Genomic DNA, 14,417 nt, shown 5'->3' on the forward strand with positions numbered 1-14,417 from the left:
GGTTAGTGTGATTACATTTCCAATCATCAGTATTATCGGGATTAAGTAGCATTTTAGCACTGGAAAAATCAGATGGGCAAAGGTAACATAGATGAGGAGCTCATAGAACTCATGGAATGACACGTTCTGGAGCCAACCAGAGAGCAGGCTACACTAGACATGGTATTGTGCAACAAGATAGGATTAATTGGTGACATCCCTAGTGAAGGCACCCCTAGGTAGCAGCGATCATAATATGATTGAATTTTAAATTCATATTAAGGGAGAAACGAGTGCATCCAAGACTCATATTTTAAACTTAAATAAGGGCAATTATGAGGTCATGAAAGCAGAGCTAGCTAAAGTGAACTGGCAAATGAGGTTAAAGGGTACGTCATTAGAGGTTCAATGGCAGACATTTAAAGGGATATTTCAGAATACACTGAATAGATACATTCTAATGAGAAAGAAAAATTCCATGCGGAGGGCCCACCATCTGTAGTAACTAAAAAAGTTAAAGACAGTATCAAACTTAAAGAAAAAGCATATTATTAAGCAAAGACTGGCGGCAGGTCAGAAGATTGGAAAGAATATAAAGAACAGCAAAGAATGACAAAAAGATTAATAAGGAGGGACAAATTAGAGCATGAGAGAAAGCTAGCTAGTAACATGAAGAACTGATACTCAGAGTTTCTACAGATATTTAAGTAAAATAGTTAACAAAGTGAGCACTGGTCCTATAGAGAGTGCATCTAATGGAAATGGAAAGTAGGGAGATGACGGATGAATTAAACAGGTAGTTTGCTTCGGTCTTCACTATACAGGACACAAATAACATCCCAGAAATAGTTGTAAATCAGGAAATGGAAGGGAGAGGGGAACTCAAGAAAACTACAAATACCTGGGAAGTGGTATTGAGAAAATTGTTGGGACTGGCAAATCTCTAGGTCGGGTGGACTTCACACTAAGGCCTTGAAAGAAGTGGCTAGTGAGAGAGTTAATGCACTGGTTTTAATTTTCCAAAGTTCTCTAGATTCGGGGAAGGTTCCATTAGATTGAAAAATAACAAATATAATTCCTTTATTCAAAGGGAGGGAGACAGAAAGCTGGAAACCACAAGCCAGTTAGGGAAAATGTTAGAAGCTATTATTAAAGATGTTATAGCAGGGCACACAGAAAAATTCAAGGCAATCAGGCAGAGTCAACATGGTTTTGTAAAAGGGAAATCATGTTTATCATATTAGAGTTCCTTGAAGGAGTCAAATGTGCTGTGGATAAAGGGGAACTGGTGGATGTACTGTACTAAGATTTCCAGAAGGCATTTGATAAAGTGCCACATCAAAGGTTATTGCAGAAAATAGCTCATGGTGTAGGAGGTAACATATTGGCATGGATAGAAGATTGGCTAGCTAACAGGAAGCAGAGTTGGCATAAATGTGTATTTTTCTGGTTGGCAGGATGTGACGAGTGATGTATCACAGAGATCAGTGCTCAACTTTTTCAACAGGTCTCAACTTTTTCTAATTTATATAAATGACTTGGATGAAGGGACCAAAGGAATGGTTGCTAAATTTGCTGATGACACAAAGATAGGTAAGAAAGTAAATTGTGACGAGGACGTAAGGAGGCTACAAAGTGACATAGATAGGTTAAGTAAGTGGGCAAAGATCTGCAAATGGAGTATAATGTGGGTAAATGCGAAATCGTTCATTTGGCAGGAAGGATAAAAAAGCATATTATCTAAATGATGAGAGATTGCAGAGCTCAGAGAGTCAGAGGGAGCTAGGTGTCCTAGTGCATGAATCACAAAAGGTTAGTATGCAGGTCAGCAGGCAGTTAGGAAAGCTAATAGAATGTTATCATTTATTGAGAGAGGAATTGATTACAAAAGTAGGGAGATTATGCTTCAGTTGTACAGGGCATTGGTGAGGCCACATCTGGAGTATTGTGTACAGTACTGGTCTCATTACTGGTCTCCTTACTTAAAGAAAGATGTAAATGAAGCAGTTCAGAGAAGGTTCACTAGACCAATAACAGGAATGGGTGGGTTGTCCTATGAGGAAAGGCTGGACATGTTAGGCTTGTATCCACTGGAATTTAGAAGATCAAGAGGCGACTTCATTGAAACATATAAGATTGAGGGGTCTTGACAGAGCAGATGTGGAGAGGATGTTTCCTCTTGTGGGAGAATCTAAAACTAGGGGTCACTGTTTAAAAATAAGGGGTCGCTCAGTTAAGACAGAAATGAGGAGAATTTTTTTTCTCGGAGGCTCGTGAGTCTTTAGAACTCTTTTCCTGAAAAGGTGATGGAAACAGAGTCTTTGAATATTTTTAAGACAGAGGTAGAAAGATTCTTGATTACAAGGGGGGGTGAAAGGTTATCAGGGGGGTAGGCAGGAATGTGGGGTTGAGGTTACATTCAGATCAGCCATGATCTTATTGAATGGCAGAGCAGGCTTGAGGTGCCAAGTGGCCTGCTCCTAGTTCACTTGTGCCACCACCTAAGAATATGACATTCTGCCCACTTCCAATAGGCCTGGAAGAAAGCTAAATCCTACCAAAACATATAGATTATGCAAATATAAGTAAAAAATTAATCTCCAAAACTTATTTTATATTGGAGGACACAGGATTGTAAACTGTTTGGCAATAGAATGTTTTCTTTGCCATATTTTTATATTTTTAAAAGCAACTGAAATGGGTGCTTATCTCTCATTCAATCTGCTCCACACCTACTCAAAAATATTTAAATCGTACAGTAGACAATACATAAAATCTTTAAAATAGAAGCTTGCAAATAACACAAACAGAAACTGTTGGAAACATGCAGGCTGGTCAACATCTGCAAAAAGGACAGGCAAGTTGGCGTTTCAGATCAAGACCCTCTTGCTGAATTTTACTGGCAACATTTAGTTCTAATGAAATGATCGGTCCATGATTCAACTTTATCTAAACACCTCAACAATGCAAATTCAGGGTCAACAACTATAATAATACCCACAGCTTGTCAAGCATAAGGAAATCAACCAAGGAGGCCACGTTTGATGCCAATAGGACTGGTCAGGGTGCAGGCTGCTGAGAACATCAACAAATATGTGAAACATTTCTTTTATCCTTCAATCAACTCCTATTCACTCTCCTTTCCATATGAACACACGAATTAGGAGCAAGAGTAGGCCACTCGGCCCCTCGAGCCTGCTCCACCATTCAATAAGATCATGGCTGATCTGATTTTAACCTCAACCCCATTCCAGCCTACCCCCAATAACCTTTGACCCCCCCCCCTTGCTTATCAGGAATGTATCTACCACTGTCTTAAAGATATTCAAGGACACTGCCTCAACCACCTTCTAAGGAAGAGAATTCCAAAGTCTCTCAATCCTCAGAAAAATGTTTTCCTCATCTCTGTCCTAAATGGACGACCCTTTATTTTGAAACAGTAATCCCAAGTTCTAATTTCTCCTACAAGAGGAAACATCCTTCCCACATCAACCCTGTCAAATCCCCTCGGGATCTTATATGTTTCAATCATGTCGTCCCTTACTCTTCTTAATTCCAATAGATACAAGCCTAACCTATCCAGCCTTTCCTCATAAGACATACAGCCTGCCCATTCTAGGCATTAATCTTGTAAACCTTCTCTGAACTGCTTCCAGTGCACTTATATCTTTCCTTAAATAAGGAGACCGATATTGTACACAGTACTCCAGATGTGGTCTCACCAATGCCCTGTATAACTGAAGCATAAACTCCCTACTCTTGTATTTAATTCCGCTTGCAATAAATGACAATATTGTTAGTTTTGCTAATTACTTACTGCACCTGCATACTAACTTTTTGCAAATCATGCACTAGGATGACCCAGACCCCTCTGCATCTCAGAGCTCTGCAATCTCTCACCATTTAGATAATGTGCCTTTCTTTTTATTATTTGTCCTGCCAAAATGGACAACCTCACATTTTCCTACATTATACTCCATTTGCCAGATCTTTGTCCACTTATCTAACCTAGTTATATCATTTTGTAGCCTCAAAGTAGCAACTTGGACTTGGAAAAGTTCCAAAGTGCCAATAGTACTCCAGTGCCTCATCCCAAGTAGCCATTAATCACATGAGCTAAGACAGTGATTGCAGGCAAACAGTTCACTTGCGCAGACAGCTCATCCTTAACCTGCTCCCACCTAATATCCACCCATGTGAACTTTCCAGAAAGACGGTCACTAAAGAACAAAAGTAACAACCTAGATATTATTTTTACTCCTCCCTACCCAGGGTACACTACAGCAATTTCACCACCTCAGTTGAGATTAATTCTAAGGCACTGCTGAAAAAGAAATAAAATTGGGGCTAAGTCTATACGACTCCATAGTACTACACCACATATTCATAAGAACATAAGAAATAGGAACAGGAGTAGACCATTTGGCCCCTCAAGCCTGCTCCACCATTCAATAAGATCATGGCTGATCATCTTGTGTTTCCATTTCCACATTCCAATCCAACCCCGATAACCTTTGATTCTCTTGTCTAACAAGAATCTATCTACCTCTGCCTTAAAAATATTCAACGACCACGCATCCACCACCTTCTGAGGCAGAGAATTCCAAAGTCGCACAACCCTCAGAATAAAATTTCTCCTCATCTCTGTCCTAAAAGGGTGACCCCTAATCTTATAACAGTGCCCCCTAGTTCTGGACTCACCCACAAGAGGAAACAACCTTTCAACATCCACCTTGTCAAGGCCGTTCAGGATCTTGTATACTTCAATCAAATCACCCCTCACTCTTCTAAATTCCAGTGGAAGCAAGCCCAGTCTGTCCAACTTTCCTCATAAGACAACACACTCATTCCAGGTATCAATCTAGTAAAACTCCTTTGCATTTACATCCTTCATTTACTGAGTGAGCTGTTAAGAATTTTTAATATTACTTATAAAGCAAAAGTTTGAAAAATAAGTTAACTTGATCAATTTACATGGATCCAATATAAAATTCTAATGTTAACTTGCAGCACATGACATTATTTGCACAACTGTGTTTGCTTCTGATGTTTGATGGAATTATTACACTGAGGTACTAATGTGTAAAAAGTCACATTTCCAATGCTGCCATTTTCTTCTTTGAACTAGGTTGTACAACAAGGTCGAAAGGAATTCTTCTTACAATGTTAAGCTGAGTGACCTGAAGTGCAAGTGTACACAATACAATTCTAGAATCTTGCTTAATTAAATTTAAATCCCTATCCAGACTTGAACTAATTTGCATTGATTGTACTGTACTAATGAACTTTCAATTACAATTAGATCACTGCCAAAATGACTGATTTGAATTGTTTCGTGAAGAACACTTCTTGTCTGAATTAATAGGTTTATTTATTTTTAAAATCAATTTTAGATTAATTCCTCAAACCAGAAGTTTTAGGTGGAACTCATGATGCATGGTCATAATTATCCAGCCAAAATTCAGTTATAATAACATCAAAAAATGTATGAATCTTCATGAAGTGATGTAAATTAAAAACAAATCCATTCATGGATTCAATATTTTCCAAAAAAAACTTAATTTCCAACATATAAAATACGGATGAGGCAGTGATTTTAGTCAAGGGTTTCCATGGCAAGGTTAATAAGCATTCCAACATGAAATCACTTTGAAAATTGCTCCCTTGAATAGATTTTGTTCATCAACATTCTTATTTCCTTTGCTGAAGGCTGTGGCAAACACTGGCATATGATTCCATAACTGTTGTCAACAATCTGGCACCTTGCACAAGTGGCTATTCCTCCATGAAACAGATTATTTGGCATTGTGAGCATCACAACTAAACCATGATTCCATTCATAGTCAACAGACGTGAACAATAACTTGAACTCATCTAGTAGTTTTAACACTGAAAAGTGTCACAAGATACATCACAGAAGGACGATCTGGCAAAAGTGATAATGAGTCAAAGAGGACATCTAAAGAGATGGGTAAAGCTTGGTCAGGGGTAGAGATTCTTAAAAGGAGAAGGGTGGAGACAGCTGAAGCTAGACAGAGGTAGCATAGTAGAGGTAGAAAGAAGAGAGTGAAAGTAGTTCAAAAGAGAGAACAAAGAGAATGTGAGAGATCAGAGAAAAGAGAGAGAAAACAGAAGAGAGATAGAGGTGCTTACAGGAATAATGTGGAAATTAGTGGGTGTGTGTGTGTGTCAATGATCATTTGAACTTTACGTACAATTGGGATAGTCCTTTCAGTTATTAGGTGAAGTAGCTCAAATTGAGGGATTAGTAACTCCAATGCAATCACTACAGTGGATTAAGTGATAATCAACAACTAATTACCAGATAAATAACGTTATTTGTTACATAATGGTAAACACTTATGAATGCATTTAGACATGTCCAAAAAACGAGCAATTGTTTGCAGGAGCATATCAAGAACAAACTATCAAAACAAAACACCTAAAGATTGCTAGTGCTTTTGAATAAACTTGCACATGGGACAAAGCGACACAATGGCTACTGTGACCTCCTAAAAAGACAAGTGCAAGTGGATACATGCTTTCATATTCAATTGACAAGAGCGATTTTAAAAACATGTAAAATTGAAGAGCTTCCCTAAATGGATGTTATGCTTCATCCATTTCAAAGGCCCAAACATCTGATCAAAAAGGATCCAAATAATTTTTTTTTTTAAATTCACTGCTCATCCTATGCCATATATCTAAATGGTGTTTGGATTTATGCAAATGTTGCACAGCAGGTGGTGTCCATACTCCTCCTTGTTTCTAAAAACAGTGCTACTCAAAAAATAGATGGTTTTTGGATTGTCAAATTGAAAAAACATACAATGGTGATTTTCTTTGCCCCCAGCACTGAAAATCAGCAAGTAGTGACTCAGTACCCAGCACTCTAGTCATGGCAGCTCATTTTCAAATCACCACGTTCTATGAAAGTACGTGGGAAGACAAATAGGCAGGATAGCAACTGAATTAATACCAAACATAAAAAAAAAACCCATTATTCAGCTATGGTTTCCAAATAATTGATTTGTATAGACAATCTCTCAACAATCCTTTTAAATGTTCATCTTTAAATCTATGGACTTGTTAACATTAGCATTTGAAAATAAAAAAAATCAATAAATTATTTTTACTTTACATTTTAATTTTTTTTTTCCAGACTCCCTCAGTTAATTTGTCTTTTATTTAGCGGGAAATTATTTTGTGAGCTGAATTTTTCCATATTTAGTCAATAGTTTCTCAGGATGGTGTAGAGTCTACCCCACTGGCACCAGATTGCCTGCTACCTAGACTGGTCTTTTAAATTATGTACATTTTTCCAGTTCTAAATTACAGTATTGGCAATGGAAAAAAATAAATCTGTAAGTAAAGGCAGTAGGTTAAAAAAAAGATTTTTTTTAAAAAGCTGGCATACCAGTTTCTGTATCAAGTTAGAACTGATAAGGTGACTCAGCGGCCCAGTCAGAAAGTTTGTGGGTTCAATCTCCACTCCAAAGACTGCAGCACATAATCCAAGCTGACACATCAGTGCAATAACTTAGGGAGTGTTGTACGGTTGGAGGTGCCAACTTTTGGAATGAGACATTAAACTGAGTCTTCAGCTGCCCTCCTAGGTGGACATAAATGATCCCACGAAACTTTTAGAAAAAGCAAGGGACATCTTTCCATTGCCCACGCCATCAACTTTCCTTCAACCAACATTGCTAAAATAGATTTATTTCATTACTGTTTGTGAAACTTTGCTCTGTGTAAATTGGCTGTCACATTTCCTACATTAAAACATGGGCCACACTTCGAAAAGCATTTTATTGGCTGTAAAATGCTTTGGGACACCCTGAGGTTGTGAAAGGCACTAAATTAGTGGAAGTTCTTTCTTTAATAAATGAGAAAAAGTAGAAAGGTTTTTTTTTAACCAATGTATCCAATTACTACTTCTTTACTGAAAAGCTGTTCAGAATTTCACTTCAGTGAGCTTTGTAAACAATAGACTTGTTTGATTTATATTCATGTTTATATATTTCTATTTTACACTAATTGGTTGCTGAATTGAATTTACTGATAGACCTGTTGAATTGGTTGGTGTTTTAATTGGTCTTAATTGAAAATATTCATGTAAATTAAACAATAGCTCCTTCTTAAAGTACAATTCAAAAATAAGCCATTGTTTTATAAAAAGCCCAGTCAAAAGAAAAGGGGAAGAAAAGCTTTCTGCTCTTTTCACTACACAGTTTCTGTGAATGGTCCGTACATTGTCCACGTTATCTGATCAACAAACATGAGAAATCAGCAAATCTGACACATTAAAATGACACTGCAAAAAGAACAGCAGAACAGGGACTCATTTCAGTGCAATTTCCTATGCTTTTCATTGAAGTTTCACTGATGGAATATATTAAACATTTAACACAAGATGACAAGCAAGATGCTTTTGCATTCATAAAATCAAATCGGCCTTCAGCTGGTGAGAAGCAGTGTTAACAAGTATTATATATAACTTAAGAAAATATACTGCAAGGTAGGCAGTGCCCATTTAAATCCTCTCCTTCGATTCCTCCCAAGTTTAAAAGTAGGTACTGTACATTTATAACGGATCCCAGAAACAAAATAGGGTTTTCATTTGATATTATTACACCAAGACCTAATCATAGCAAAAATTTTATGTCAATCATTCTGCTGAGTTTCAGAAACATTACGCCTGTTGATACTATCAGTGCTTGTGAACCTGGCAACTATCCTTTTCTGTACTAATTACAATTTGGGCATATCCTGGTCAAAATCCTAGACCGCCCTCCGTAACAGCACCATGCACGTACCAACACCACATGGACTGCAGCGGTTCGAGGAGGCAGCTCACCAGCACCTTCTCAAAGGCAATTAGGGATGGGCAATAAATGCTGGCCTAGCCAGCGATACCCATATCCTGTGAATGAATTTTAAAAATTCTAGCTCTCTCCAATGATCACAAATCCATTGAATCCACTTAAACGTGGCACTTTTGTGCTGAAACTCTTTTTACTCCATCTGTTTCTCACCAGTCTCCACTGAATAGCCAATTAAAAGAGGCAATTGTTCCCCCCCATCAAATCATAACTTCTGCTCTCGGGAGTCAAAAAAAAATGGGGTCCCAATACTGCTTGAGGCAGCTGGAGTACCATATGCACAACACTGGTGCAACATTGTCAATGTAAACTTTCATGGCATTTTGTTGGTTGCTTGGATGGAAATCCACTCTACTGCAAGTAACATGCACGATTGGTTTCTAAACATTATTTATTCAAATGTAGTTTATCCTTTCATGAAAACAACTTGCAGCCTTTGTATGACATGGTTTAGTGTGTTTGTTTATCCTGATTGGAACTTTTGTGGAAAGGAGACAACAAGACATTTGTGTGTGTTTGAATATGCCTGCTCAACCAAGACTGAAGCACACCAGTGGCAGTGAAATGTGGCATTTCACATCCAAGGGTGTGAAACAGGGAGTTCAGGTCCCAGCCAGGTAGAACCTTGTCCGGGTTGCTTTTTAAAACTGTCCCGCTTGAGAGCTAATTCACTGCCTCGCTTGAGAGCTAACTCACTGCCTGTCTGCACGCATGCATAGGCAGGAGTGTCTCCCCAAAGAATTAGAACTTCATTTTAATGCAGGAGGAGAAACTAAAGGTTGGGTAGATTGCAAAATATCCACGGGGTCCATTCAGCATTTTACAAATGCTGGAAAAACTCAGCCGGTCTGGCGGCATCCGTGGCGGGAGAAACAGAGTTCATCTTCAAGTCCAACATTACTCTCCTTCAGAGCTAAAGCTAAAAGCTCTGAAGTCATACCGACTCCAAACGTTAACTCTTTCTCTCTCTCTCCACAGATGCTGCTGAGTTTTTCCAGCATGTTCTGGTTTGCTTTCAGGTTTCCCGCATCCGCAGTATTTTGCTTTTATCTTAAGGTTGATATTTCACCGGGTTTACTCTTCGTCCAGTGTGAAACCAAAGCAAAGCAAAACTAGTCCTGCAAGGAAATGACTTTTCTCTTCACTCTGAAGTCAGGTGTGTTCCCGACTTGGTATGAACTCACCTGCGCAGTTACACTAAACTGGCAGCGTCAATTCACCGCAGCGCATTCATTCCGATAATCTCTTCCCTCTTTATTAAAGAATAAAGCAGCTCGGCTTGACCACGAACGCCTATTTTTATTTGCTGGTACACCTGCTTACCCAATTAACCTCTCCTCGCCAGTTTCTTTCTTACTCTTCTCATTGCAGCAAGTACACATGTGGAACAGCCACAACATTGGCACAAGTCGCCGTGCAGCATATTCTGGAGACGCGGTTTATGGCGGGATAATTCTCTTCCAATGGATATTTTGCACGAAAACAACTTGAGAAAGCAAAATCAGAAAAAAAAAATCAAGGTTAATATCCACTAGCTAGATTTTGCTGGGAAGTCGAGTGCTCAACCTCCTGTGCAGAATTTGCCGTGGCATAAGCTCTCAAGGCTGCTATAAAATTTTAAATATGTTCAGGCAGTCGGGCGAAGGCGAAGTGTGGAGGTCACATATGGACAATTTCAAACCGCCAGCTAATCAGACTGCAGAATCAACGTCATTAATAACGGCTACATGTCATGTGTTTACAAAAAAATATACTGCATTTGGTATTCCTTCACTTCCTACTTGCGCCCAGTCTAACCGTTAAACATTTCAGTTGCAAGGGTTGGGACCAGTCCAACCAATACAATGTCAAAACTGCAGAGCCCATAAAAGGGTTGAAACAAACTTACTGCTTTTCCAACACTAAAATTGCTGAAGTTTACCCAAAGTGGCATGGCAAAAGCACACACACGTTCACACAAGAAATGCGTGCGAAAAGATTTGAAGGAGCGATTACAGTGTTACACCTTGATTTGAACCGCACGTCCTTAAAAGTATCGGATTTCAACAAAAAAAAACATCCGGAGCGTTTACAGTCCCCGCCAAAGTGTCAACAGCTTGGAATCTCATTCCTGGATCACAATCTCATTAACAAACCTATTTTTTTTTTTAAAAAGCGAGCCATATCAAACACATCATATTTTTGAAGCTAAAGCCGGTGAGATTCACTCAAAATGAGTGGGAATTAAAGGCGAGGAGTTACTAAAATTTGAATATGTGGCTGCACCTAATGAACGACGCACATCTGTATTCATGGAAAAGAACCGACCACCCCCCCCAAAAAAAAGGGTTAAATTGATCGGTGACTCCGCAGCTTGACCTTTTTAAGCAACTGGTCAAAGCTCCTCTGCTGTCAAGCTGCTAGTTTCTATGAATTCCAGTTTTCGGATAACACACGAAGCTATTAAGGGAGGGACATGGTAAATATCAGCCTCTTTCTAAAAGATGAACTGGCATCTAATGGATTAGATATCTGGATGCAAACACTTTCAAAGAGGGGGAAAATGTGGAGGGAGGGAGGGAGCGAGTGAGAGAGACTGCCAAAATCTACAAGTATCACGCATTAATGAGCTCGACACTCCTACACCCGTCGATCTTAAACTGGAAGAGATGAAAATAATTTCGTTATGATTCAAAGACGGAGGAGAAGCGGTTTTTTTTTTGTTTCCAAACTACGGGATAACACAAGCCTCATGTTACGTATATCCTTATCCAGACACAAAAGTATGAGCAGGAAAGCAGACTACAGAAGGGTGTTTTTGCCATCCGTGTTTTTGTTTGAAAATCTAAAACTTATTTGTTATTTCCAGCACACGCGTTGGATGTTACAAACTGGCAGTGCAAACGGCAGCATCATATCCAACACAACGCCACATCGACCTTAAAGAACACAGTGACACTAATGAGTATCTCCCCACGTTTCAGCTCTTTCCGTCATGTCAAGATTAAGTACTAGAGTATGCCGTCTCCTGCCTTCACATTTAAATTATACCGTCTGCCATCAATACACTGCTGAGATCTATTCCTAAACCGAACATCTGTTTGTTATATATTACACAACATGTACACACACTTGATTAACACGCCTCTCCACTTTAATTTTTCTTTTTAATGCTGCAATTCAAGTTTGGCTTGCACTGATGCTCCATCAATCGTTACAAATAATTCATACCAAGGGTAAAAGACTATGAATTAACGCCACGATTGCATATTCTTTTTTTTTAAAAAAAAATGTCAACGCTGCCTTGTCTTTTCCATTCCAAATCGGAAGGAGAATTTCCAATGAAATAATAGCTTCAACAACAACAACAAATCAAAGGAAAGAAGCCTTGCTTGTAGAACCGTTAACCGAGGAACAGAGCAAAGCCCAGCCCTAATATTATTTTTCCACCTCCTTCGGCTTCACCGTTTAAATGAAGTGTCAGCTGAAAGGCAACACTGTATCATCAATAAATTGCAAAGCAAACAAATAACAGGGGGTGAAATAAAAAATCAAAGTGAAGGTCTGGGCATTGACCAAAAAAAAGGTAAGAGGGAGAAAAAGCACGGAGATAGAAAAGGAAAGAAACCCATGAGACGAAAGGAGGAGAGAAAGAGAAAAGGGAAAGGAGAGAGAGAGAGAGAGAAAGAAAAAAAAATCCGCTTTTACCTTCGGATAATTCCAAATCCAGCTCGGCCAGCTTCGCCCTCACCTCGAGAGGAAGAGCCAGACTATCAATGCTGCGGTCCGCCATTCTCTCCCTCTTTGTGTCCGAGTGACGAGGCCGCACTTCAGCACTTGGCACAGGGGTAAAGGAGATGCATGGTATTATACAGGAGAGGGGGGGAATCTCCACCGCTTCACACCACCGCCATGTCTGCGTGTGCTCTATCTGTGTGTAGGAGAGAGAGAGAGAGAGGGAGGGAGGGAGGAAGAGGAGGAGGGGGGGGGGAGCAGCGCGAGCACAGCACGGCGCGCGTGCTGGAGGAAGGGGGTGGCGCGCTCGCGAGGGAGCGAGCCCGCCGGGACGGCCGCTAGAGGGAGCGCGCGAGCGCAAGGTGAGGAGGAGAAAGAGAGAGAAAAAAATAGTATGAGGCATAAAGAAACAATATGTCTGAGAGAGAGAGAGAGAGGGAAAAAAGATACTGTATGTGTGGGAGAATGTATCGTTCTGAGACAATGATACAATGTATCTGTGTGAGCGTGATACCATTTATCAGCCTGCGAGAATAAGACAGTGCATCTGTGTGAGAGAATGAGACAATGTCTCTGTGAGGGGAAGATATAATTTATCTGAAAAAGGCAGAATGGATCTATGTGAGAGAACGGTACCCGGAAGGAAACCCTTTGTATCTGTGCGAGAGAAATAAAATGTGCGTTTGTGAGAGAGGGGGCAAAATGAAGTACCTGAGAAAGAAAGATTCATTGTGTGAAATAGATGGAAAATTATGAAGGAGAAATATGTCTAAGAGTAAAAAAAATAATGTGACTGTGAGAGAACAGATACTGTGTGTGCCGAGAGAGGAAGATACAATACACAATTCACTGAGACAAAGAAAGGGTACAGTGGCTCTGAAATTACAAGCATACAAAAGCTTAATGCGTTTGCTCTATTATTGTAGCAAAGGTGTCAACCTATCATTTTAAATTAAATAAGCTTCCCACGACTAGAGAGCGAACTTCAACCAAATGTGTTTTCACGCGTTAGTATCTCACATGTAATTTTATAACGAAATATACATGTGCAAGGAAAAGAATTGTAATATATTCTGAGGCGAAGACAAACCAGAAAAAAGCAATATTTCAGAGACAGAGAAAAACACAGCATGTTTCGGAGAAAGATACCACGGTTGTAATACAGAAACAAGGAGAGGGAGAGAAATATAATGCACCTGCATGAAACAGAAAAACTATATCTGTAAAGAGACAAGTCTGAGAAACAGACATCATGATTTGAAGAAAGCAGAAAGGTACAACATCTATGTGGGAGAGAAACAATGCTTCTTAGAAAAGGATGCAGTATTCCAGGAACAAAGGGAAAATAATGTCTGCAAGATGTACACAATGAGAGGTAGAGAAATGTGCAAGGTGTTTGTGTGACACAAAGGGAAACATTACATCTGAGAAAGAAAATGGAATATGTGTGAGAGAGAAAGATGCAGATTGTCTATGCAAAACAAAACTAAGCAATACAGAGTGTAAAGGTACAGCAAGAAAAGACAATGTGAAAAAATTAAAATAGGACATGCGTGAGAAGACAACGAAAAACAATCTGCCTCACAGAGGTAGCCACAGGAGTAAGAATACGATATGGAAGGAAAATAATCAATATGACTGTGTGAAAGTTAGAGGGAAACAGCAGGGTAAAAAAAAAAAATGTTTTTGTCCAGTTTTTGGGTGCAAAATCAGCATTTCACCTACCAATTTCACAGTGGGACATCCCATACCAGAAATGCACCCAAAATGTGGGTGCCACCACATTGACTAAGGTTAACATAAGAACATAAGAAATAGGAGCAGGAGAAGGTCATTCAGCCC

General features: G+C 39.3%; 1 protein-coding gene across 4 annotated transcripts in view; it reads right to left on the minus strand.

The window, feature by feature from the left end:
• The window catches only part of LOC144677193 (disco-interacting protein 2 homolog C), a 589,517-nt gene extending 576,744 nt beyond the window's left edge, over positions 1-12,773 (minus strand). For all 4 annotated transcript variants that reach the window (XM_078537402.1, XM_078537389.1, XM_078537398.1 and 1 more), the window contains exon 1: positions 12,549-12,773. In XM_078537402.1, the coding sequence (XP_078393528.1) occupies positions 12,549-12,633 (85 nt within the window). In that variant the 5' untranslated portion in view covers positions 12,634-12,773. The remainder of the gene's footprint in view (positions 1-12,548) is intronic.
• Between the last annotated feature and the right edge of the window lie 1,644 nt (positions 12,774-14,417).

Source organism: Cetorhinus maximus, chromosome 3, assembly GCF_964194155.1.
Source record: "Cetorhinus maximus chromosome 3, sCetMax3.hap1.1, whole genome shotgun sequence".
Lineage (NCBI taxonomy): Eukaryota > Metazoa > Chordata > Chondrichthyes > Lamniformes > Cetorhinidae > Cetorhinus > Cetorhinus maximus.